Source organism: Felis catus, chromosome B4 (assembly GCF_018350175.1).
Source record: "Felis catus isolate Fca126 chromosome B4, F.catus_Fca126_mat1.0, whole genome shotgun sequence".
Lineage (NCBI taxonomy): Eukaryota > Metazoa > Chordata > Mammalia > Carnivora > Felidae > Felis > Felis catus.
Window position 1 is genome coordinate 37,524,071 of NC_058374.1, and position 25,102 is coordinate 37,549,172.

Consider the following 25,102-nt stretch of genomic DNA (forward strand, 5'->3'; position numbering starts at 1 on the left):
GTGTGTGCATTAAAGTCTGAGGGCCATTGGTCTGGCCTGCCCTCCTCACTGCCTCTTCTCTGCTTCCCCTACAGGTCCTGGCTCTGGAACTGCTTCCACCTTTCCTCCCTGATCTGTTAGGCTGATGGGCACTTTCCACAGCCCCTGGGAGAGCTCCAAAAAGGGCTGTGTAGATGCCCTTGATCCCTACCCACAGCATCTGAAATAAGATGTACTATTTTACTGGTCTAAGTGAATCCCATCTTGGTCTGGAGTCCTGAACTCAGACTGGGGTACTGCCAGTCTTTCTAGTAGCATCTCCAGAATCTAAGACATGTCTATCTAAGGTCAAGCCCGCCCAGCTTCAGGACTCTGGTTCTTACTCCACCTCATTCCTTCCCCTCTGCCCCATCCATTTCCTCTGCTCCAGGCCTCAGTTTTCCCTTTCTGTAAAATGGAATGATTTCTATCTATAAAGTTTTCTGCAAATCCACTATGAGTCAGTCTTTATGCATTGGGCTGGTCTCTGGATGCCCTCTCCAGCAACTGGAAAGAGCTTGAAGGAGCAAACCTAAGTCCGGAGGGAGAAAAATCTTTTAAATCACTCCCTCTTCTCTGGGTTCTGCTGAGTCAACTTTCCTGGCCCCGCCTGCCTTGGGCTAATTACCACCTGCTACATCAGTGGCAGATTAGTCAATTCTGGATTGATCCATGTATGCGCAATCCTTTTTGGGAACTTGTTATAAACCTATCATAGCTTTCAAATTAGCACTTTCTCTTAGGCATGTACTTAAGGCATACAAACTCATTTTGATCTTTGCCTATGCAAAACAGAACTAGAAAGGTAAAATTGCACCCATAAAATGTCAACAGGGCATCCGTAGCTCAAACAGAAATGATTTTTAGATTGTCTGCTACTTTAAAATAAGTCACATCTTGGCTTCTCTCTGCTGCTGACCAAACCATTCTGGCCCTATGTCTAGCCTTCTTCACCCAGGGTGTCCATCAGTGTTTCCCCACTGAAACCACAATCTCCACAGATCTGCTGAGCAGAAAATGCCCAGTCTGCTATCAGACCGTGAACTCTGCAGGCAGGAAGAGTGCCGGCCCCTTCCAGAGTAAACCATGCAGTTCCCCACACAGCAGGCACCCAACTAATGGTAAAGGATGGAGGGTGGTGTGGAGGGTCCTTGGCACATCCATCAGAGGCCTGACTACTAAGGGACAGAGACGTGAACCCCGGGCCTCTTAGCCCACCCCTCTCCCATCTTGATGGGCAAGGGGAAAAACACACGAGCCACTTCGTTTTCTAAGAAGATGCTGTATTTAACAATTTCCTTCCCCCCATCCCACTCCCTCCCCCCACCCGACACATTTCCCTACAGAGCAGGGGCCTACCAGGCCCTCCCCCTTAAGGCAGATGGTGTGGAGGTAACAAAGTCAAACACAAGGCACTGGCCAGGGTCAGAGAGGTGTGCGAGTAAGGCCTAGGAGGCTAGGCTCGCTCCCGTCATCAAAAGAATGGAAGTTGGAGAGCTCTTTGGGTTGGCTCAGGCCTTCCAGTGCCATGCCCAAGGGTGACCCTGGCCCCAGAGAGAAAGCTGGCACCCCAGCCAGCCAACCATAGCTCTCACCGACTCCCTGAAGTCCTTTCCCAAAGGCAGTAAGCCTGAGCGGGCTCTGAGAAAACCCATAGCCCAGGGGGCAGCTATGGCATCCAACAGCCACAGCCTATTAATTGGAAACTCTTTGTTCTTCCTGATTTCTTAGAGAGGGGCAGGGAATTCTCTTCAACCTCCAGAAGGTTCTCAACGGGCCCCAATCTCCTAGATGCCAAGCATGTGCCCTTGGTGAATGCAAGGCCCACCGGGTAGACCCTGCAACTCCAAATGCTGTGACTTGGACTCTATCACAGCACAGCTCTGTGGGGCTCCGCTGACTGGCATCCTGGGCCCTGTTGCACCAGCTAGGAGTGCTTCCTCCCAGCAGCGGCAAGCTCTGCGTTCCCCTCCCTAAGCAGACACTGAAGTTCCACAGCAAGTGTCCAACACACCCACACACCGTTCATCAATTCAGCAGCAGTGGCAGAGGCAGCAGCGGCGGCAAAAAAAAAACCCAGCCCCAAAGGCCCCAGGGGATTTTTAGTGCAAGAGAAGTGTGTGATCATCAGGTGCCAGAAAGGGTCGCTTCACTTTTCGGTTCCTCTGGGCCCCACTCCCCTCCAACTGGGGAAGAGATCACAGGGCGATGCCCTTACCTCCCCCAACCCGTGGCCTTGCCCCTTACTACCCTGATCCCTGTTCCTCTGTCTTGCCCACACCCCTTCCTCTTCTTCCAAGCAAGGCCAGGGCTGGGGATCCCCCTGCAGGAGGGCAAGGCTGTGGGGGAGCAGAGCTGTGGGGAGTCAGGATTTCCACTTCCTTTTCCTCCCGTCCTGCTGGATGCCCACCTCCTCTTCGCATCTGAGTCCACGGCTTACATTCCCATCCTCTTTCCTCTCTGCTCATGGTCTCCCCAAGGCTTATGCTTACAGGCGGGTCGGGAAAGGGGCTTCTCTTCCTGCCTTCTCCACCCACCTTGCCCGTCCTGCACGGCCTGTATGCCAGATGCCGAGGAATGAAAGCCCGCTGTCCACCCGTTCTCAGAATCCCAACCCCACTGGGGCACCTCGAGGATGATGCCACTTCTGTGTTCTTGTCAGTCTGAAGTTAGCACCGCCTGGGGGGTAAGGTTAATGCCCTAATCAGTGGCCAGCTGTTCAGTGGCTACCTGGGAGAGATGTGCGTGTCTCTGGAAGGCACGAGCCTGGGGTAGAGCTGAGAACTCCTCTGGTTATAAATCAGCTGCCGGTTCAAGGACCAAGGGACACATCGCTACACAGGAGTGGGTCTGAGGTATGCAAGTGGGGAATGTACCCTAAATGCACGACTCCATCCCTCTCTCACAGTCAGTGCTGGGTCTGGACAGTTAGTTTTGGTTTTCTGTTAGAAAAATAAAAACCCCAATGAAGTATGTCCAAGAGAAGAGTTTCTAGGGCACGGTCACTACTCCCTGGGAGGAGCGTGGGTGGATGCTGGAATGCACCTCACAGATAGGTTGGCATTGCTCCAACAGGTCTTTCCTTCCTTAACTGTGCTGCCTTCCCCGGGAGCCGGTCCATCTCTGTCAACTGAGTGCACGGCCCCTCCTGGTCCCTCTCTCAAGGTCCTCCCTTCAGAGGCCCCAAGGGTAGAGAGACGGGCCTCAGCAGCTGTCTGTGTGAGGCGACAGCTCTCAGGGGAGTGAGGGTGTTAGCTCTGAGGCCTCTTGGGGCCCGGCCATGGCTTCTGCTCCCCTTCCCTCTCCTTCTCAACAGTGAGTAGGGGCATTGGGGAGCGAGCACAAGTCAAGGAGCAGGAAGCAGTCAGTCCAGTGGGCCACCCTTCGGGATCACGGCATCTTCATCTGGCGGCGGTTCCACATGCCTCGCTTGGAATGGAAGTGATGGAAGAAATTCCTGAGGGAGAGACGTTCCACTTCCAGGCCTGCTTGGAGGATCCTGAGTAGGGGAGGGGCAGGGTGAGCAACAGAAGCGCAAGAGGCAGCTGGGGAGAGGCCCAGGCCCCTGAAGATCCCGCCCTCCCGCATCTATACATCTATGTCAGACCCTGTCTCTGTCTCCCTCTGTTTACTCCCCACAGGGCATGCACACAGCATGGGCTTTGGAGCCAGGCAGCCTGGGTTTGAATTCCAGCTCCTTACTATGGAAAGCCCGTGAACCCGTCACCTTCCAGAGTCCCAGTTTGCCAATCTCTAGAAAGAGGAGGATGATGAGGCACCTAGGTGGCTCAATCCGTTAGCTTCCGACCTCGGCTCAGGTCATGATCTCATGGTTTGTGAGTTCGAGCCCCACATTGGGCTCTGAGCTGACAACTCAGAGCCTGGAGCTTGCTTTGGATTCTGTCTCCCTCTCTCTCTCTCTTTCTCTCTGCCCCTCCCCTGCTTGCGCTCTTTCTCTCTCTCAAAAATAAATTAATAAACATTAGAGAAAAAAAAAGAGGAGAATATACACTCAACTCTTGAACAACACAATTTCATATTGTGCAAGTTTTTTTCTGATAAATACAATACATATATACACACATACACACATACACACACACACACACACACACATATATATTGGAGGCTGGTGGTAAAGGCTAGAGCTGATGGGAAGAAGGGCTCAGTACAGCTCCTGGCACACACCCCGTGCCCACCACCAGGAGCTCAGCCTACAGGGGACACATTATGTATGTGATGGAGGCAGAGGGAGCAGATTCCCCCATTGCTTTTCTATATGCTCAGCCCATGGGGTCCCTCTCACAGAGAGACTGTCCTTCCAGCAAGGCTGTACTGAAGTCTGCATCTGCCCAGCCCGGCAGGGAGATCAAGGGTGGAGGTAACCGCTAGACTAGGCTTCCATCCACTTTGGGATCTGCTTTGGCCTAGTTTTGTGAGAGCTGGGTTATCTAATATGAGCTCCCTCAAACTACCTCCTTTGCAACTTCTGTATATACAGCATATCTCCCTTTTCTTTTCTCCCTCGAGGGAAAAAAAACATACACAGACCCAGTTTTAAGCCTCAGACACTCCCTAGCTGTGGGATTTAGGACAGGTACTAACTTCTCCTCAAGCTGTTTTCTTGTTTGGAAAATGGAGATAACCACACCCCCTCACAGAAGTTTGGGGACAAACAAACAAGGGACTGATGTAAATCACCTGCCAAATACAGGCCTCCAGTGATGGCTGGCTGTCTCTTAGAAGTGTCCCCACCCTTCCAGGGCTCCTGACTTTGTCTGTGACATCCTCTAGACACTGGTCCCTTCTTTCTTTGCTGTCTCCCCTTTCCCTCCTCTGCCCCCTGCCCCTTCAGCCCAAACCTCAAGGTATCATCCTCTTTCCCTCCCCTTCCCTTGGCAACAAATTTCTTTCTTTCCTTTTTAAACTTTTACTTATTAAATAATCTCTACCCCCAACATGGGGACTGAACTCACAACCCTGAGATCGAGAGCCGCATGCTCTACTAAGCTACTGGGCTAGTAGCCTCTCTTGGCAACAAATTTTTCTTTCTTTCTTTCTTTCTTTCTTTCTTTCTTTCTTTCTTTCTTTCGCAAATTTCTTGACAGAGGAATCTCATACTGATACAGCCTCCACTCCCTCACCACCAGCACGCTCCACGATCCCCTGCAACTTGGGGTCCCGGCCTGCCTGCTCCTGCTTCAGCACCCTCTTCTCGCCTGCTTGCCAAGGCTGCAGCTTGTCTGGGGTTCTTCTTTCTCCTTCTTTCCACTCTTTCCTCCTCCCTGAAACTCCCTTCTCCCAGGGCTTCCAGGGACCAGGACCTCCTGGATATCTTGCTGCCCTTTAATGATCCACACTGCCTCTTTTGTCAGCCCCCAAGTCTTTCCTGCCCCTTCACCTGTCTCTCTTATCGATTCCCACAGCCTCAGCCTTCCCAGCCAGGCAATGGCAGAGGGGAAGAGAGCTCCAATTCGGGAGAATGCAGCCATATTCTCCCACAGCACCTTGCTGTGCTTTACCCTGACAGCATACCATGTGCTTTAATTTCCATGCCAACCCTGTGACACAGGCAGAGGCGGTATCATCCCCCTTCTAATACATACAGAACTGAGTCTCGGCCAGGCAGGTAATGTGACCCCCAGTAAGTGGTGGGGCTTCCTTTGAGTACAGTGCTCTTTACCTGCATATCAGGAGTCTGCAGCCCAGGGGGCCAGGACACCATCCGTCTAGCCCTGTTCCCTCCCCAGAGCACCTGATGGGATGGGATCCCAGCACGTCCCTCAGATGCCCTCCTTTCCCAGTCACCTGTCCAGCAGCTCCCAGTCTTCCCCACCCCAGCGATCTCGGAACTCCTTGGTGTTCATGCCCCCGATTCTGTCCAGGTCTGACTTGTAGATGCCGAGCAGTCCAAACCCATTCACCTCCCAGTAGCCTGTAGACAGACGAGAATCCCCCGGTGAGATGAGCCAGGGGCCAGGAGGAAGCAATGAAGGCTTCTGGGCTGCATTCCCAGAGCCTTCTCTGAAAGACAGAGGATGGGGTGCCTGAGGCTGAAAGCTGTCTCGTTTGAACAAGTCCCTTGCCTGTTCTGGGGGGAAGCCCCCCGACGCTAACGTTCAGGGGCCAATGGAAGCAGCAGTCCTAAAAGGGAAGGACCATGGGCTCTACAACAGGATCTGACAGCAGCAGTCACTGGAGGCACAGCCCAGTGCACCTTCCTTATTTGTTTCCCTCTCCAGAGGCAGGGAGCCTGTCTTTCCATTTTTTTTCCATCTGCACAGGGCATAGAGTCTGGCACACAGTAAACGTCTGGTGAAGGGAGAAAGGAAGATGGGGAGGAAATGTTCATCGTTGCTGCTGCTGTGGCCATGAGCACAGCCCTCAGGCACCTCTCTGGTGGACCATCCAATGGGCAGATGCAGCAGGCAGGGGGTGGGGATGCTGTCATAGCAGACGTGGTTGTTTCCAGCTCTGGGATGAAGAACCAAGGCCAGAGAGGACTTTCCTACCCTCCCCAGCCCAGGGCAGAGCTCACCCTCAGGCCACTGGGGGGTGGCCCCGCAGTGCAGCCTCATCACCATGGGGGCAAAGGCCATCTTGCCCTCTACACAGTGCTTCCGGATGGTATCGATGATTCCAGCTGGGAAGTGGATGTGGAGGTCACATAGGAAGATGATGCTGTGTGGGTCCTGGGGACAAATTGGGGAGGGTCAGTAGACCCTACGGACCAGGGCTCAGAGGTCAGGCCACTCCCTAGAATGATCCTTAGGTCCTTCTCATTTGAATAATGGACAAACTTCCATAATACAAACTGTTGGGCAGATTTCCATAGTACTGGGCACCAGAGTGCAGTTCTCAGAGTCAGAGAATGAGTTCTGATGCCTTCCCTCCACAATGTATGAACTGCAAGGACTCAGGACAAATGCTCCAGTGTCATTTGTTCAGTCCCACCCTGGCACTGGCCCTGCCCCATAGCAGAGTGGAACGTCCGTGTCCTCATTCCCTCCCCCTGTGAGGACCTGACCACCGCACATATCCCAAATGTCTCCTCCTCTTAACCAATCTGTAACCACGTCTCCAGAGCCCCTCCCAGGTTATTACCTTCACCAGGTCTATGCCAGCCTGAAGCCCAGCTGAACGCTCAAAGTTTCCACTTAGCTTCATGTACTGGTAGCTGCAGGGAGAAGAGAGGAGGGAAGGGCAGAGTATCAGGGCTCAGCAGCGATGGTACCTGGAGGAAGCCAGCAGGCATGGAGAAGGGATGATGCATGCTCCTGGGATGGGATTATGGGCAGGTGAGTCCTCTGGAGAAAGCCAGAGACTGGGACTCAGGAAAGCCAGGTGGGACTTTGGGCTCTGCCTAGGACCCAGCAGTCCTGAGACTTCAGAAAGCAGGTGGCTAAGGCCGTGTGCTGGCCAGGGAACCTCCTCACCTCCGCAGCTTGGACCTCTTTAGGGCCGTCTCGACGTCCATGTCCTCACTGCTATAGTCCGTGATGATGATATTGAAGTGTGGGTCACCAGTGACCTGGAACAGCTTTTCCATGTCTCCAATGAATTGCTGTACCCAGCGCGCCTGGTTCTTTACTGCCATGGTGGGCAACAGAGAGAAAGAAGTGATAATGCAAAGAAAGGCATCCCCACTGCCAGCTCCTACATGAGTCAGGACCCTATCAGACCTCCGCTTAGGGGTAATACAACTATGGAAACCACCAGCAATGCTGCAGGAAGGCGGAAGGCAGAGGGAGAGCTCACCGGTGAAAGGGGGCTCTATACCCTGCTGCCTACAGAGCCTCCAGGCAGGGCCCCATGGGAAAGCCTTGGACGGGGCTTGTCCTCAGCTCTCCTAGTCACCCGATCATGCTGTCTCACTGTTATCTGCCCATCCTATTATCACCCTAGCCCACAGTTACACATGTCTGTTATGTGCTCCCCTTTTCCACTATAAAAACCAGGTAACCCCTTCTATGTCTTATTCCCCAGAGTAGTTGCAAACCCCAGTACAACAATCTGGCCATGATTGCACCCAACCCCGAAACCTGTTATAATAGGAGAGCAACTGGCCCGAGAGTCAGCATCTTTTCCAACGCCAACACTCAGTCACGTGATCTTGGGTCCTCAACTGTAAGGTGGCCTCTCCCACAGGTTCTTATGAAATCAAATCAGTGAGCAGAGACCTGGGTGGCTCACGGTTACTTTTAGGATCCCCACTCTGCTGATAATGCCCGGGCTCAGCTTGAGGCTCACCAGGCACAACGAAGTGGACCACGGCTCGGTGATTCCAGGAGAAGCCCTGGGGCCAACACAGCTTGGGCTCTGGGGCCCGGACATTCAAGACATGTCTCCGGCGGTTGTGTGAGCCCCAAACCAGGCCCTGCAGGTTCCGGGCCTCGACCTCTTCCCCACCAGCTGGATCGATGCCCTGCCAGCCTCGTGTAGACACATACTCGGAGAGCCGCACTGGGCGCTGGCCTTGTTCCAGCAGCTCAAGCTCCAGGAGGTAGCGACCTCCACGTAGCTGGTCCTGGCGCTTCTCCACGTTCACAATTCGCTGCAGCTGGTACTTCCTGTGGCAGAAAGGGCGGGCAGCTTGAGTAATTCCTTCCCCTACTGTGGGGGTAACATGGTGTGGTAGAAGCCTGTAAGGAGGTCAGGAGACCCTGGTTTTTGTCCTGGCGATGCCTTTGGCTAAGATGTTTATACCAGGGGGTGCCAGTAGAGCATGCAACTTGATCTCAGGGTCATGAGTTCAAGGCCCAGGTTGGGTGTAGAACTTAAGAAATAAGAAAAGAAAGAAAGAGAGGGACAGAGAGAAAGAAAGAACAAACTTACACCAGATGCTTAATCTCTAGTGTTCACTGCCTCCATCTTTAAAAATGTACCTAATTGACCTTGGATGATCTCTAAAGTCTGTTATAGCTCTAAGATCCTAAGTATGTAAGGTGAATGTGTGTCCTTCAGAAACTGACCCTCATTAATAAAATACTCTGCTCAGAGTACATAAGACACATGGATTATCAGATAAATGTTGATTGGTTGGCTCAATATCATTAGTCACTAGGGAAATGCAAATCCAAACCATAAAGCGATATCATTTCACACACTTTAGGATTGTTAATGAATTAATTTCTTAATTAAAATGTTTAGTTTTGAAAGAGAGTGAGAGAGAGAGTGAGCAGGGGAGGGGCAGAGAGAGACGGAGACACAGAATCCAAATCAGGCTACAGGCTCTGAGCTGTCAGCATAGAGCCTGAGGCGGGGCTCAAACTCACAAGCTGTGAGATTATGACCTGGGCCAAAGTTGGATACTTAACCGACTGAGCCACACAGTCGCCCCTATTTATTTATTTTGAGAGAGACAGAGCACACAAGCAGGGGAGGGACAGAGAGGGAGAGAGAGAGAGAGAGAGAATGGCAAAGCCTAATGCGTGGCTCAATCCCACAAACCGTGAGACCAACACATGAGCCAAGATCAAGAGTCGGTGACTCAACCGACTGAGCTACCCAGGCGCCCCCCACCTGAATGGCTATTTTAAAGAAAGGAAGATAACAAGCGTTGACAAAGATGTAGAGAAATTGAAACCACTGATGGGAATGAAAAATGGTGCAGCTGATTTGGAAAAGAGATTGGCAGTTTCTCAAAATGTTAAACAGAGCTACTGTACAAGTCAGCAGTTCTACTCCTAGGTATATCCCCAAGAGAACTGAAAACATGCTGACACAAAAATTTGCCCACCAATGTATTCATAATAGTCCCACAGTGGAAGCAACCCAAATGTCAATCAACTGACAAATGGACACACAATCCATGGCATAGTCACGCAGCAGAATATTATGCAGCTGTACAAAAGAATGAAGTACTCAATACATTCTACAATATGAATAAGCTAAGTGCAAGACACCAGAAACAAAAGGCCACATATTACACAGTTCCATTTACATGAAATGACTATTATAGGTAAATCTGTAGCAGAAGAGAGTTGAGTAGTGGTTGCCAGGGACTGAGAGGAGGGAGAAACGGAAGTCATGCTAACAGGTACAGAGTGTCTTTTACAAGGGATGAAAATGATAGGAATCATACTGGTGATGGTTGCATAGCATTATGAACATACCTAAAAACCACCAAATTGTACACTCTAAAACTACACTGTAAAACGGTACATTAAATAGTACGTGAATTCTATCTCAATTAAAAGAATGCTGATTGGTGAAATGAACGAATGAACAAACAAAGAAGTAAGGCCATGCTTGCTGCCCTAGCCCTTGTAGCCCATACCTGGGGTCTTGTCTCTTTTAGCCTCAGTTTTGCCTGATGGTGGGACAAAGACCTGATGGGTACACCTCATTCTCAGGGACGGGGGGTCCCAGGTGCTTGATCTTCCATGGAGCCTGCCGCAGAGGACCGTGCTACAGCCCCCAGGTCCCTGCCCCCAGGCCAGCTGGCTGCGCGAGCCCCAGCCCCGGTCCCAGAAGAGCCCTTTACCTTACCCCCGGCTCCTCTGGTTGAGCTTCTTCAGGAAGACGCGTGTGACCTCGAGAGCCTCCTGCTCTGGAAGCAGCAAGTTGCCAGATGTGTTACAGTTCAGATCGATCCAGTCAGTCCGCAGGGCTTGGAAGTCCAGGTTCCGAGCACTGAAGGTCTGGTCCCAGCTTACCACGGGGTCAAACATGGGCATGTATTCGAACACCTCACTCACATCCTCTTCCTCTTCCTCTTCCTCCCCCTCGTCTTCTCCCTCCGCCTGTCCTTCCTGGCCTGCAGCTACCACCACCTCTCCCTCCCCGGGCCAACCCCTCCTGGGGGCTGGAAGCTCCATCCTGTCCCCCCTTCTCTGCTCTGCAATGTATGTCTCAACTTGATTCAGCCACTGGGATTGCCCTAGCGTCTTCCTGGGGCTGTCACCAGTGGGCCTGGGCCCCTTGACTTGAGGCAGGTTTCCTGCCAGATGCCCCGGAGGCCACTTCTCAGAGGGAGGGGTATCTTGGCTGGGCCCAGGGCTGGGTCTTCTCCCCTGCTTCTCTGGGGGCTGGACTGGGACATCACTGGTCCTCATAGGGAAGGGAGCTGTGGAGTTCCTCTTGGAAAAGGGTGTCAGTGGACCCTCCCAGAGCTGAGCCAGGAGTTTCCGCAGGCTTCGGAGGTGGTAGTCAGTGACATCCTGCCCAGGGGTAAAGGTGGGCACTGGTTTTCCCTCTGGCATCCTGGCATTCTGGTCATTGGAGTCAAGGGTCTCCTCCACTGCTTCTCCATATTGGGATTCTTCTAGAAGGCCTTCCTTGAAACCTGTCGTTAATAACAACCATTCCTCACATTGGAGTTGCTAACCTTTCCCAAACTAGATACAAGATAGCTATTGATCATCTGTATAACACACCAAGGAGTTTCAGATGGGGACGGCATCTGGGCTCTGCTATTCACTCACTTATTTATTGTGTGACCTGGGGTGAGTTACTAACCTCAACTAACTCATTTCTTCCTTCGTGTAAAGGGAATAATAGCCCATCTTCCATAGGGTTGTTATGAAGATGGAGTGACATAAAATACACAAAGTGCCTAGCAGGTGCCTGACACTTGTAGGACCCAACAAATGGCCCTGGGCGTGCCCTAATCCCTCAGGAAGGAGGGCCACAGAGAGACAGTGCTTCTCTATAGCAGACTTCTCCAGTGAGGTGCCAGGGACAGCGATGCCCTCAAGCAGTCCAAGGAATCTCCTCCAGGGCTCTAAATCTCCTCCAGCTGACCGCAGCATGCTGTTAAAAACAGTGTCATTTTCTACCGGTATGGAGAAGGTAGGAGTACCACTCTCTACTCCTTTGGGTTGGAGGAGGGGCTGTGTGGTTTGGATTTTAAGCTCCTCAGGGGCAGGGCTGGCATGGTCTGAACTTCCCCTAGAAACAGACCATGGTCACCCCTCCCGACCTGACCTGGAAGCCTCAGCTGTCACTCTGTACCTGGCTGCTCCGGCTTCTGCTTCTCAGGCTGGTCCATCTTGATGTACTCCTGAAAGCTGAACCTGTAGGAGGAAGGCAGAGGTAGACTGGCCCCCGGTGCCCTGCAGGCTCGTGAGTGAGGCTCTGCCTGAAGCCCCCACAGCAATATGGAGTCATGCCGGGGACTAGGGTACAGGAAGGAGGCTGGGCAAGAGAGTGTGTGTGTGTGTGAGTGTGTGGCGTGCCCAGGAAGGGCCAAGTCTCCTTGGCCTGGAAGAACATTTGTGTCCCCTCTGGTCCATGAAGCTCTACTGGCTTTTGCAGAACCCATCCATAAGGTCATTTCCTTACTCCATTCAGTGTCACTCACCTGTCCTGGTAGTATGAGTTTTCCTGGTAGAAGCATTTATTGTGGGTCTCCATGTGGCTCAAGCGGGTGTAGTCATTGGGATAAACGAAGGACAGATGAACCTGGAGGCAGAGAAAGAAGCAGCAGGAGTAAGAGCCCAGGATCCTGGTAAGAAATCAGCTAACCAGGGTTAAGCCTGCCCCTGGCCAGGACCACCTAGGGCTCCTAGGGACTGGCGAGGGGAAGCCGGGCTGCTCTGAGCTCTGAATTTGTTATGCAGACCGGGATTCCATTCCACTCTTTAGGCCTCCTCTCCTGGGCTCTCTGGACCAAGCATAAGCCCCGATTCAAGCTTCCTGGCGCACACATACCTCATCTCCTATCTCAGCTCCTTCTCCCCAGCTACAGCCAGGACCATCCTCTCCTCCTTCTGCCATCTTATCCTCTCCTACAACCTCTAACCTTTACCTGCAACGTCCCACAGTCCCCTTTTGTCATTCATTCCATTGCTTTCGGCCCTCTTAAATAGCTTAAGGCAATGTCACCCACAAACATCTCAGTTCAACCCCACCCATTCTCTGACCTTGGGGAGGACTTCTAATCATCTCTAGATCTGGATAAGTAGTGTGCATTCTGCCTCTACAGTTTCTACTAGGGCTACAGGCTCTCTAGAGCTAACCTCCCATCCACAGTTCACTTTCCCCCCAGTGCCTTGTCTATGAGTTTATTAACTACTGCTGGCTCATAGCCCAGTAGGTCAGACCCGGGCAGGACTGTATGGCCCAAGGAGCAGAGAATACAGGAAGCATCGGGCCACCCCACCTCATGTCATCATCACTGTTGCCGAGTTGGTGTGGGGGCTTCCCAAGGCAGAGCCTTACAGGGTGGTCCTGTGGGTGAGAGAGGCAACCGGGAACGCAAGCGCTCCCAGCCCAGGGACCTGTGAGGACATCCCGTCTGCTGCTATGTGGCATAGGGAGGAGGAAGAGTCAGCCCCGGCACCCCTCCATCTCAGCCACAGGCAGCAAGCCCTCTGGATCCTGCCCCCACTGGCCAGCCCCAAGACTTACAAAGCGGAGTCCCTGGTAGCGCTGCAGGGGGAGCCCATCCACCAGGTAGCTGGGTTTGTAGGGACAATCAGGCAGGACATGGCGGAGATGAGCCTTGGGAATCAGAGGCACTGAGGACAGTAAGGGAAGAGGGGTGAGGGTGGGGACGGGAGCCTGGAATGAGCTGGCTTAGAGCCAGGAAGGCACTCGGCTGAGGAGGAGGGCCGAAGGCCTCTGCTCTGAGAAAACACCTTTTTGTATTTGCTCGTGGCAGCAGTGGGCAGAGACCACGTCCATCAGCTGAGGTTGCCAAACCAAGGCTGGCACCACTTTCTGGGGTGGGTGCATTCAAGGAGCACCTTGGAGGCCAAGGATTCAGACACGGTCCCTGGTTCAAGGTACAGCACAGTACTGGGACTGCTGTACTGGGCTAACCTCACTAAAGGTTTAGAAACATCCAAGAGGCCACAAAGTCTCACCCTAGTGTAGTGCCAATAACTGAATTTCCTCCCAGTTGTTATGGGACTTGGTCATCTTTAAAAATGTAAATTCTCCCAAGAGTTGACAACTCCAGCACCTCGGTGGGAACAGATTTCTCTCACTGGATTCAAAGAGTTGTGATCCCCTAAGAAACTATGACGTATGGAATTGTGGAGGTATGCACAGGGGATTTCTGGGCTCTGGTTCTATTTCCTGTCCTGGGAGGTGGTTACACAATGTCGGTTCTATAATGATTTGTATAATTATAAAATTGTACATATATATTTTTTGTGCTTCTCTGTACCCATGTTATATTTTACACTACATAAGGGGAAAAAATGACTCTTTGACTTTTGGGATACTGTGCTAGAAGTGACAAGTCTCCCAAGTTGCCTCCCACTAAACCTGGCAGAGTACCATCCCCAGACTGGATGACAAGAATGCGGCTGAGGCCTTACCTCGATAGAGGGTGTCCCGAGGGTCCGGTCGCAGCATGTCTGCAAGGGGCTGCTCATCTCTAGGAAGAGAGTCTGGGGACCCTACATGGCTGGCTGCTGTCTGAGGGATGTGGCCCACGTCATCCATCCTTAGGACTGTCTCGTCTGGGCCCAGGGAGAAAAGAACAGAAAGCAGCTGTGAGTCCTGGGGCAAACCAAAGCCAGGCCCCTGCCCCTCTGAGGGGCTGAGTGCAGGCTTCTGTATCCCCCAGGGATAGTATGGGGTGTGCGCGATCCCTCTCCCTTGTTAGCCCTGCTCCCTCACAAGTTGTGGGTTCAGCTACTGATCTCCCTTAGAGCCACCCCACCAGCCCCATGGCTAGCACATACCACAGTGTATATGGGAAAAAGACAGCTTTCTGCTGGAAATTTGTCACTATAAGTATGCCTCATTTATTTAACAAATGCATCTATAGCATTTACTAAAGAACAAAACAGGCACCGTTCTAAGCATCTCATAAATATCAAACCATTCAATCTTTATAAGCACCATAAGACCTATGTACTTCTTAATTATTCCTATTTTATAGACAAAGAACTTTGGGAAAGAGAATCTAAAGCATTTGCCAGAGATCACACAACTGATTAAGTGGCAAAGCTGAATTTGAATGTAGGCTATGTCGTCCCTGCCGCAGACAGGTCAGCCATGCCCCCCACGGGCAGGGCGCCCCCCCACCCCCGCCCCGGGCATTCTGCACAGCTCGCTCATCATCTCCTGGTATTTTCTCTCTTTTGTTTTAATTTTGAGAGAAAGAGACAGACAGAGAATACACACAGGAGGGGCAGAAAATGAGGGAGAGAGAGACAATCCCAAAGAGGTTCCATGCTGTCAGCACAGAGCCCGACTAGGGGCTTGAACTCACAAAACCATGAGATCACGACCTGAGCCGAAACCAAGAGTCGGACGCTTAAACGACTGAGCCACCCAGGCGGTCCATCCTCCTGGTATTCTCATCTCCAAGTAGGCCAGGCTTCCTCCTTCCCTTTTCTCACTGCCCTGGGGACGGGTTACTTGTCCTTGCTCCCTGCCTCCTGGACTCATTTGTCTACAGCCCCAGATAGAGCTCTCCTTCTGTACCCAAGGCTGGGTGCCTCCGGCTCATCTCACTAGTTTCTCCCCTAAACTTTGGTATGGGCCTCTTTCTTCTCATTTCACATTGCATCTATGGATTCTAGCTCTCCCTTCTTCCTCTTGCACCAATTCAGCAGCTCACAACCTGCCCCTCTGCCTTGACCTTGTGGCCTCCTGCTTTACTCACCAGCAACCTCCTCCCACCTGCCTTGCCCATTCCATACTGCCTCCCCTCCCCCGCCCATCACCGTCTGGGAACCCAGGCCTCCCCGGCCTGTCCCCATCCTGCCCTCCTTCTCTCTCACACACTTCCCACTGCCTTCCCAGTCTCCTCCCAGCACTTGGCTTGTCCTTCTCCCCTTAGGGTTCTGGCCCTGCCTGCTCTTCCTACACCCAGGCCCAGTGATTTCTCAGTGGGGGCTGCAGATAGGAGTCTTGCTGAGGAAATCATGCACAATTCACAGTACAACTGAAGAGTTCATTTACTGTGAATTTAAAGCAGGTGAGAAAGTTTCTTTAGCTCTGGTCATGGCTTTGCAAAGAACCATGGTTCCCTCATCTGTGAAATAGGAAACTGTCTCAGAGGTTTCTCATCTGGAGTGAGCCTCATGGTCTCTGGATGCCCTTGAAATCATACACAAAATATTGTGCATGGATGGGTAAGGGCATTTTTCTGGCGTGAGGTCGCAGCGAGCTTCCAGCAGGTTCTCAGAGTCCCTGACCCCTGAGAGTTAAGGACCTCTGACCTTAGGGTCCCTTTAAGCTCTGTTCCTTGTTCTGAGCCCCCTTCACACCCACATTCCAAGCATCTTGAGCTTTAGTCTGCACCCCTCCCCTGACCGAAGCCCCCTGTGGACTGAGCCCCACGTGTTGGTGCCAGCTCGCCTCTGTGTCCAGGCGAGGAGCAGAGCCTACTCACTTGTGAAGAGGGACAGGGAAGGGGAGTCAATAATGCTGAACTTGGCTCCAGGGTCATTCCGTCGCCACTGGAAGAGGAGAGAGGGCAGATGCAGAGGGCTGGAGGTAGCTGGATTTCGGAAAGGGTTCAAGGGACAAGGGGCGAGGAGTGGCTCAGAGCTGAGCTAGGAGGGCAGGAGCGGCAGAGCCCTCACCGCGACTTCCACGTGATCGGTGCCCTCGTCATTCTGCTTGTGCAGCACCTCGAAGTAGTACCTCTGGGAGGCTGCCAGGCTGGCAGGAGAGAGCAGAGAAACAAAAGGCTATCTTCTCGGGCCGTGTTGTCACCCCTCTGACCCACTCTTCTGCCGTACCAACACCAGCTCCTACCTTGCTCCCCCCCCCCCCCCATATCTTCTCCTTGTCTTCTCTTTGTTCACAGAATCCCAGGAGCTTTGCTTTTAATGCTGGCCTGGAGTCCCCACGCTACTGCTTACCCACAGTGTGACCTTACTTTTCTCTTCTCTAAGATGGCGGTAATAACAGTACATACTTCACAGGATAATCATGAGAATCAAAGGACATAGACATCTCCCTCAACTTATGATAGGGTTACATCCTAATAAACCCATTGTAAGTTGAAAATATTGGAAGTCAAAAATGAATTTAATACACCTAACCTACCGAACAATATAGCCCACCTTGAACACACTCAGAACACTTGCATTAGCCTACAGTTGGGCAAGATCATCTGACACAAAGCCTATTTATAATGAAGTGTTGAATATCCCATGTAAGTTACTGAATGGAAGTAAAAAACAGCATTGCTGTAAGGGTTCAGGTTATGCGTGTATTTGTTGTTGACCCTGCGAACACATGGCTGACTGGGAGCTGGGGCTCACAGCCACTGCCCAGCATCACAAGACACTGCTGTGCCCTGTATCACTAGCCCGAATAAAGACCCAAATTCAAAATCTGTAGTACCGTGTCCACTGAACACATATCACTTCTGCAACATCGTAAAGTTGAACAAACGTAGGTCTGGCCATCTGTAATAATAGAGTTGATACTGTGTGCTAGACACGTTCTAAGTGCTTCATGTTACTAACTCGCTTAATTCTTGTTTACAGATGAGAACACTGAGGCACAGAAATGTTGGGTAATTGCCAAAAGTCACTGAGGTGGTAAGTGGTGGAGCTGGGATTTGGACCCAGGCAGTCTTGCTTTGGGGTCCATGACGCTAGCTGCTTCACTCAGTTACATGTAAAGTGCTCACCACAGAGACTGGCACATAGCAAGCGCTCTTGGCAAGCTAGACTGTCTTACTGTTACCAGCCTCGCTATTATCACCATCAAGCCCATACGTGTTCTCGCCTGTGTGGGCAGGCCACCAGGTGGCACTGTGAAGTTGGGCTAAGTCCCCCTGCCGGCATGTTAAAGCAATTCCAGCCACTACGGCTGGGAAAGGCCTTGTTTCCCTCCAGTCTACCAAGGGATCACTGTGACGAGGAACTTTCTGCAGAACAGGCAGAGCAGCCGGTGTCCAGGCTGTACCGCTGCAGACGTTCCCAGGGATGGAGCAAATGGGAAGGTCAAAGACTGGGAGAAGAGAGACCTATTTTGTTTTCTAGTCCTGAGTGTCACTAGATAGCTGTGTGACTTTCATTAAGTGACACCCCTCTCAGAGCTTCAGTTTCCCCATCTGTAAAATGAGGAAGGATGGACCAAACGGCTTCTCAGTCAAAGACTTCATCTATCAGAACGCAGGAGTGCCTGGGCACACTGAACTCTGGAATAAGGAAGGCTGGATAGTGGGAGGGGGTGACTGGGCTCCTTGACTCTGATTTGGCCTCAGCGCTTGAGGTAGGCTGGGTTTTTTTTCTCCTGCTCACAGGAACGTCATGAGACTCCCTACTCACCTCACTGGCTTGGAAATTTGACTCCGAAATTTCCCAAACTCTCCAGGGGCAGTCCACTCTTTTCCAGTCTAGAGGTGTGGGGAGAGTGGAAAGAGAAGGAAGGAAGAAGACAAAAAATATGAAGAAAGGGAGGCAGTGAGTGAAGAGACAAGGAAGGAATGGGGAGAAAGTAGACAGGAGAGGAAAGAAGGGGGGCGAGGGGAGAGAAAACAGGAGAGGTAAGGGAAGTGACAGATGACACGGGCAAAAGCACTTCCACCCTTCCTAGAGGGTCCAGAGCAATCAGGCCCCAGGTGTGCCTCCTTGTCACCATGCTAAGGATGCTGGAACCCAGCAGGGGGTGGCCTAGTCCCTGCCCAGAGATGAATCTTCCTGAGGACTTTCTGTGGCCCCAGACTAACTCCTTACTCCTCCCCAGTTTACACCTCAGTTTATCCCTTTGTAAAATGGGGCAGCGGTGAGAGGGAAGAGGCTTCCTTCCCACACCTTCTTCCCTGGCTGTCACACCAGAAAGACTAATGGTAATGAGGGTTTCCTGATGCAGGCAGGTGTCTCTTCCATGACCTGGCTCCTGGGCCCAATGGGAGAGCTCTGGGGCTGGGCTGACCCTACCTTGCCCACACTGGCCAGCAGCTGAAGGCCTGACACCTGGTCATCACGGCTGAGCCAGAACTCTGCGTTGTCATCTGCAGCAATGGCAAACTGGATCTTCCCTGGGCAGTGGGGGAGAGAGTTCCAGATGAGAGCAAGAAGGGCATTGGCATAAAGGCCTGAAAGCCTATTTTATGTCTTAGCGATTACATTCTCTTCAGGGGACTTGAAGTGGGGGTTCCTCATCCTAGGAGACCCCATGAGGATGGAGAAGACTCACAGGGAGAGACAAGCTATTCCAGACTCTGCAAATTAGGGAGACAAGTGGCAACTGGATGATACCTCATGGGGACTAAATTCCCCCCCTCTCCCCAGTGATAGACTAACAGGGTCCAGGCAGCCTAGTGTGGACTTACTTCTCAGCTACAGACTTATGTTCTCTGGGTACCATAAAGAACCTGGGGCAGGGAGCAGGAGGAGGGGACTTTGGGGCTGGCCTCACCATCGGTGAAGGGGTGCAGGTAGCCAAAGATGCGAAGGCCATAGTTGGTCCATTTGGGGGACACGGCCAGCTTCCTCAGGGTTGTGCGAATCTATACCAAGAAAGGGGGGGGGGGGACTGTTACTTAGATGAGAGAAGAGGAAACTGAAGAAATCGGGCCACTCAGGGCTGGTGGGAAGACCAGAAGGGAAGGAGACAGGAGGGACTGGAGTGTGACTTGGTGAGTAGAGTATAGGCAAGATTTCCACTCCTACTTGCTTCTTTGAGCATGTGACCTTGTACAGTGTACAACCAGCCCAACTGTATGCGGTAGCTCTGGCTAAACCACATCACAGCCATAACGAGAGCCTAAAGCTGAAAAGATGCAGAAGATGGCAGACAGAAATCAAAGGAATCTGTGGGATGAGAGCAAGGGTAATAACTGGACAGGAGAAAAGAGGACCCAAGATATAAAGGAAAGAAAGTGAACCAGAAAAGAAGCCAGGAAAGATGGAGACAGAAGGTAGGGGGAGATGAGAGACAGAAGTGGGGCAGAGGGAGGGGAGAGGAGAAGGGTGTGGAGGGAGGGAAAAGAGGCACATCCAGCAAACACTCACGTGGGGGTACAGTGGGAAGTGAAGGTTCCTCCTGAGCTGCTGAATAGAACTGCCACACCAGTCTTCAAACACATGCAGGTTGGCGCGGCCCTGGAACTGTATGGGGCAGAGAAGCAAGTGGGTGAGTGTGAGCACCCCCAAACCCGTCCGGCTTTGCAGCTTGAGGAGGCACTAGCCACCACAGCCCCAGCCTGTTTTCCTCTCACTACTGAAGGTCACGGTCCATTTCAGTTCCATCCCATCCTCGACCCTGCAGCTTCTTTCTCGAACCTCCATCCCCATTGCCTAGCCCTGAGGCCTGGGTCTGTTTTTCTGGCCATGCTTGTGGCCACACACACACACACACACACACACACACACACACACAGTCCCAGCTCTTTCCATGCAGGAAGGGGGCTGGTTTGCATTCCCCAGGCAAGGGGGAGTAATAGCCATGACAGAAAGGCATAGATGACAGAAAGAACTGGAAGGAGGCGCCAAGCTGGGGTTTCAGCTAAAGACTTGCTCTCCTCCCCTCCCCTTTCCCTTCTGCCTAATAGTAAGCTCCACAGCTGTCTGCCGGTGAAACCTTATCTACCCAGTAGTCTTCACGCTTCTGGCTCCCCTTGTGGGGAAGCAGCTGGGAAAACGCTGCAGGAGGTCTTTGGGGGCCCCATCCGGCAGGACGCCTCTGCCTCCAACTGCTCCCTCAGGAGCTGGAAGCCTCTCGCCCTGCCCAGCCTCTCCTGGCATAACTACCCGGGTGCCCGGACCTGGGCAGCCCTGGAAAGGTAGGAGCAGAGGATGTATGCTCTCTCCTCCTTGGCAGTGGCATCGGTGGAGGGGTAGAGATTGGGCCTGGAGGCCAGCAGCAGAGGGCCCCCTTCAGAAGAGAGGGCCTTAGAGCCAGTGCTCTGAGTGGGTAGAAGAAGGGCTGGGAGTTTGAGTGGGGAGGGGAAGCATGGGGATCATGTCCCAATTTATCCTGACAAAGAGTTTCAGATTACCCCATCTCAGCAATTTTCTCCTCCCCCTCCCCCAGAGCTTAATCTCCAGGTTGTGGGAGGTGGGGCCTCAATTACTCTACACAAACAGGCCCTGCCCTTCCCTCCCCACTGTGGCCCATCAGATATCAAAATCTGAGCTGCCCTTAGGAAAACAGAGGAGGAAGGGACACCCAGACTGGAAGCCAGATAAAAGGAAGTGGCACATGGTCTTCGGCAAGCGATCTGGAGGGAGGGATGGTGGGGGGAGAACTCCTGCATGCCAATGCCAAAGATCTGAGGTGCGGGCTCTGAGGAAACGCTACCCCACAGCCAGACCCAGAAGGGACCCAAGAGAGCTCCCTGTCCGGTCAGCAGCCTGGCCCTTCCCGGGCACACTGGCCTGGTCAAAGCTAGGAGTGCAGGGCCTTGGGAAGCAGCCATCACTCCGGGGAATAGGAGTGGGGGGCTGGGATGGGTGGGAGAGAGAATGTGGGCTGGGTAGGTGGGGGGCGGGTTAAGGCTTCTTGGAAGGAAAGAATGAGGACATTGTGCTACTTCTGGGGAAATTCCTTAAGTCCAGTTTATAAGACTCAGTTGTCTCCTACCAATGACCTCCTCTCGGCCCCTCCCTGGGAGACTTTCAGGGCAGCGTGTTCAGACCCACAGCAAACTGCAGAGGGAGGGCATGCCACCAGAGTAATCTGTTGTGCTCAGCCAGGGGCCAGAGGCCACAGGGGGATTGGGCAGGGGAAGGAGGGAAGGAGGGGAAAAGGAAGGATTTGGGCTGGCCACCGCCACCCTCCCCCAGGGCCTTGGCTTGCAGTACAGCAAAGTAGCCTGGGATGCTGCAGGCAATGGAAGGTGGGGCAGGTGGGGGTGTAGGAAGAGGACTGGACCTCTCCCTGAGGTCTAGGCCCTCACTCGGCATGAAGGCAGCCCTCAAGCCCTGCTTCACCCACTCTCAGGCTGTAGGTGGGGGCCTCTGAGGGACCAGTGGGCACCATCTTTCTCCCCGGGCCCAACCTGGCAACCCCACCAGGATTTGTGTCTCTCCGAGTTTTGGAGACTTTGTATCTGGCAGGGATGAGGGACTCCAGCTCATCAGCACCGCCCTTTGCCCACTCTCTCCACTGTCCAGCAGGGGCTTAGGCCCAGGGAAGGACACTGGTTACCCTCGATCACCACAGTGTGTCCACAGCTAATGACGGATTCAGAACTTCCAGTTACAAGCAGTTGAAGAAAATATTTGTTGGAACCTTCTTGTTTTAGAGGTGAGAATATTGAGGCCACACGAGGTAAACTGACTCCCCCCAAACACACAGCAGTTAGCCCTGTGGAAGCGGGGAGGGCGTCTGGGGGTATGGATGCAGGAGGGTAAGGCCAGCCTGCTGGGCCCTCCCACAGACACGTCTGCTGTCTTCCGTTCCCACAACACTGCCTCTGCCAGGCCTCACTGGGCTTGCCAGGCCTGCAGCAGAGCCTCCTAATGGGATGGAAGCTTCTCTCCCTCTGATTCTGCACACTGCCTGCATGACTGTCTTTCTAGAGCACAGATCTGATCATGTCACTCCAGTGCTTCAAACCTCAGAAAGCTCCCAAAAGGCTCCAGAACAGAACCTCACCCTGGCATGCGAGATCTTTCCCACTGACCTATCTTCCCAGCCTCACCTCATGCCACTCCCTGTCACACACCTACTTCCACCCACACCCAACTCCCCATCTCTGCCATGCCCCTTCACCTCTCCATGTCTTTACAAAGGCCTTTTCCTATCTCCCCCACCTGGCAAACTCTGGCTCATCCTTCTCTGACTTTTTGAGGCAGAGTTAATAGCTTCCCTCCTGAGTGTTCCCAGAACATCTTAACTATTTGAATGAACAACTGCTTGGAGAAGCTAAGCCCAGAACCATATGCTCCCTCATTTATTCTGTAAGCAGTGAATGGCTGCTTTGCAGCAGTTAGAGATGAAAAGAGATGTGGTCCTCCAAGGAGAGAGATGTGTTAACAAATGGTGTCACCTGTGTCAGGGGCTATTACAGAGGTGTCAGAGGCACATGGCACGAAAGCAGGAGTGGTCACCTCTACCGCCAGGCGAGGCAGGAGCTGATCATGGATGTACACTCGAAATGGAGAAATAAAATCTGATACAGACACAATGCAATAATATTCAGCAATAAAAAGAAATGAAGTACTGATACATGCTACAGCACAGATGAGCTTGAAAACGTCACGCCAAGTAAAAGAAGCCAGACATAAATGGTCACATCACATGATTCCATGTATATGAAATGTCCAGAACAGGCAAACGTAGAGAGACAGAAAGTAAATTCTTGTTCACCTAGTTCTGGATGGGGTGAGGGTGGTGAGGGGTGATGGTTAACGGGTATGGAGTTTCTTTCTGTGGTAATGAAAATGCTCTAAATTGATAGTGATGGACAATGCATAGTGATGCACTCTATGAATATACTAAAATCTATTGAATTACACACTTCAAATGGGTGAATTACATGGTATTTAATTTGTATGTCAATAAAACTTACAAAAACAATAAAAGTAAACCTGAGAAGAGGATTCTGGGTCTCTGCCCTCTCCTCAAGAGACACCACCTCACCAAAGCCAGCATGGCATGACCCTAGGAAAAACACTGACTTCCTTTGATCTTATTTTGTATTCACCAAATTTCTTTCTTGTAACTATTTTGGTTTACCAGATGGAGCATCTTAAGTATCAGACAGTGTTTTGATCAATGGAACCATCTACTGATGTAAATGAATAAATTGGCATTGAGGTTTGTTCATTAGCGGGGTTTGTTAACTAGTCTTAGGATTCAGGTTGACATGAATAAGTTTTTGAGGGCAGTTACCCCGTGAAGCCCAGCCCCACACCGGCCACTCTGACATTCTCTCTGACACACACCAAATAGAATGTCTAAGGCTGCTTTGCTTTCAAAAGTGACTTCTGGCCTCAGAGACCCTGTGCTGCTGGCTAAAGACTGGGGTGGGGAGACAAAGAGACCACCGTCAGCCTTGTTACACTCTGTCCTTGCTCACCTTCCGAGCAGGGCTGTGTCCTAGCGATGCCACGTTGAGTAAGTGAGTGAGTTAACCCCTCTCTGAGTCATTACTTGCAAAAGGCGGATAATAGTGCAACCTGACAGCTCATGACAGCTATGACATATATTATCATTAACCTGAGCATTTCCTGCTGAAACCGTATGTCAAAAGGCAGGTGACAGGAAAGGAGATGGTAACAAAGAAGTCCCTGTGGTGAACTGGAAAAGAGCTGGAACCACCGTGCAGCTGTGTGACTAACTGCAGATGTTAGTTGTTGAACCTTTTCTTTTTTTGAGAGAAAGCAAGAGCAAGTGTGAGCTGGGGGTAGGGGTAGAGGGAGAGTGAGAGTGAGAGGGAATATTAAGCATGCTCCAAGCTCAGCATGGAACCTGATGTGGGGCTCGATCCCACAACTGTGAGATCATGCCCTGAGCAGAAATCAAGAGTTGGATGGCTTAACCAACTGATTTACCCAGGTGCCCCAGTTACTTAACCCTTTTTTTTTTTTGAGGATTCTTTTTAAAGTTTATTTATTTTGACAGAGAGAGAGAACACACAAGCACGCATGTGAGTGTGAGCGGGGGAGGGGCAGAGAGAGAGGGAGAGAGAAAATCCCCAGCAGGCTCCACACTGCCAGCACAGAGCCCAAAGTGGGGCTCGAACCCATGAACCGTAAGATCATGGCCTAAGTGCAAATCAAGAGTTGGATGCTTAACTAACTGAGCTACCCAGGCGTCCTAGTTGTTTAACCTTTTAACAAAGGCCTTGTTTTCCTCGTTGGTAAAATAAGATGATTGGATCAGTGATTCCCTGAAAATTCATGAAAACTGTAATGAGGATTTTGCAAGGTAATTTTTTGTTTTGGTAAAGCTACTTTTAATATTAAAAAAAAAAAAAAGTCCATGGACCTCTGGCATTTACCACCAAAAGGCCATACACTTAGTAAAAGATCAACTGTTTCTTTAAAAAGTTAATCCTAGGGGCACCTGGGCGGCTTAGTCAGTTGGGCGTCTAGCTTTTGATTTTGGCTCAGGTCATGGTCCCAGGGTCATGGGATCAAGCCCCACATCAGGCTCTGCACTGAGTGTGGAGCCTGCTTGACATTCACTGTCTCTCTCTGTGCCCCTCTTTCCTGCTCATGCTCAATCTCTCTTTAAAATAATGGGGCGCCTGGGTGGCGCA

General features: G+C 51.9%; 2 protein-coding genes across 5 annotated transcripts in view; one reads left to right on the forward strand and one right to left on the reverse strand.

Annotated features, from left to right (window-relative positions):
• The window catches only part of NINJ2 (ninjurin 2), a 79,498-nt gene extending 79,026 nt beyond the window's left edge, over positions 1-472 (forward strand). For all 3 annotated transcript variants that reach the window (XM_019834331.3, XM_019834332.3, XM_011283747.4), the window contains exon 4: positions 75-472. The gene's annotated coding sequence lies outside the window, so the exon portion shown is untranslated. The remainder of the gene's footprint in view (positions 1-74) is intronic.
• Positions 1-25,102, reverse strand: part of B4GALNT3 (beta-1,4-N-acetyl-galactosaminyltransferase 3) — a 138,965-nt gene that overhangs the window by 36,588 nt on the left and 77,275 nt on the right. The window contains exons 4-20 of one of the 2 annotated variants that reach the window (XM_011283761.4): positions 19,905-20,000; positions 19,309-19,399; positions 18,828-18,928; positions 18,216-18,283; positions 16,512-16,590; positions 16,319-16,385; positions 14,289-14,432; positions 13,372-13,481; positions 12,323-12,423; positions 11,974-12,035; positions 10,510-11,305; positions 8,269-8,588; positions 7,455-7,608; positions 7,123-7,195; positions 6,557-6,710; positions 5,827-5,953; positions 463-3,517 (exon numbers count right to left, since the gene is read on the reverse strand). In XM_011283761.4, coding sequence (XP_011282063.3) covers positions 3,409-3,517; positions 5,827-5,953; positions 6,557-6,710; positions 7,123-7,195; positions 7,455-7,608; positions 8,269-8,588; positions 10,510-11,305; positions 11,974-12,035; positions 12,323-12,423; positions 13,372-13,481; positions 14,289-14,432; positions 16,319-16,385; positions 16,512-16,590; positions 18,216-18,283; positions 18,828-18,928; positions 19,309-19,399; positions 19,905-20,000 — 2,652 coding nt within the window. In that variant the 3' untranslated portion in view covers positions 463-3,408. Of the gene's footprint in view, positions 1-462; positions 3,518-5,826; positions 5,954-6,556; positions 6,711-7,122; positions 7,196-7,454; positions 7,609-8,268; positions 8,589-10,509; positions 11,306-11,973; positions 12,036-12,322; positions 12,424-13,371; positions 13,482-14,288; positions 14,433-16,318; positions 16,386-16,511; positions 16,591-18,215; positions 18,284-18,827; positions 18,929-19,308; positions 19,400-19,904; positions 20,001-25,102 lie in introns of those variants that run through there. The other variant, XM_023256641.2, reaches the window with a different exon arrangement.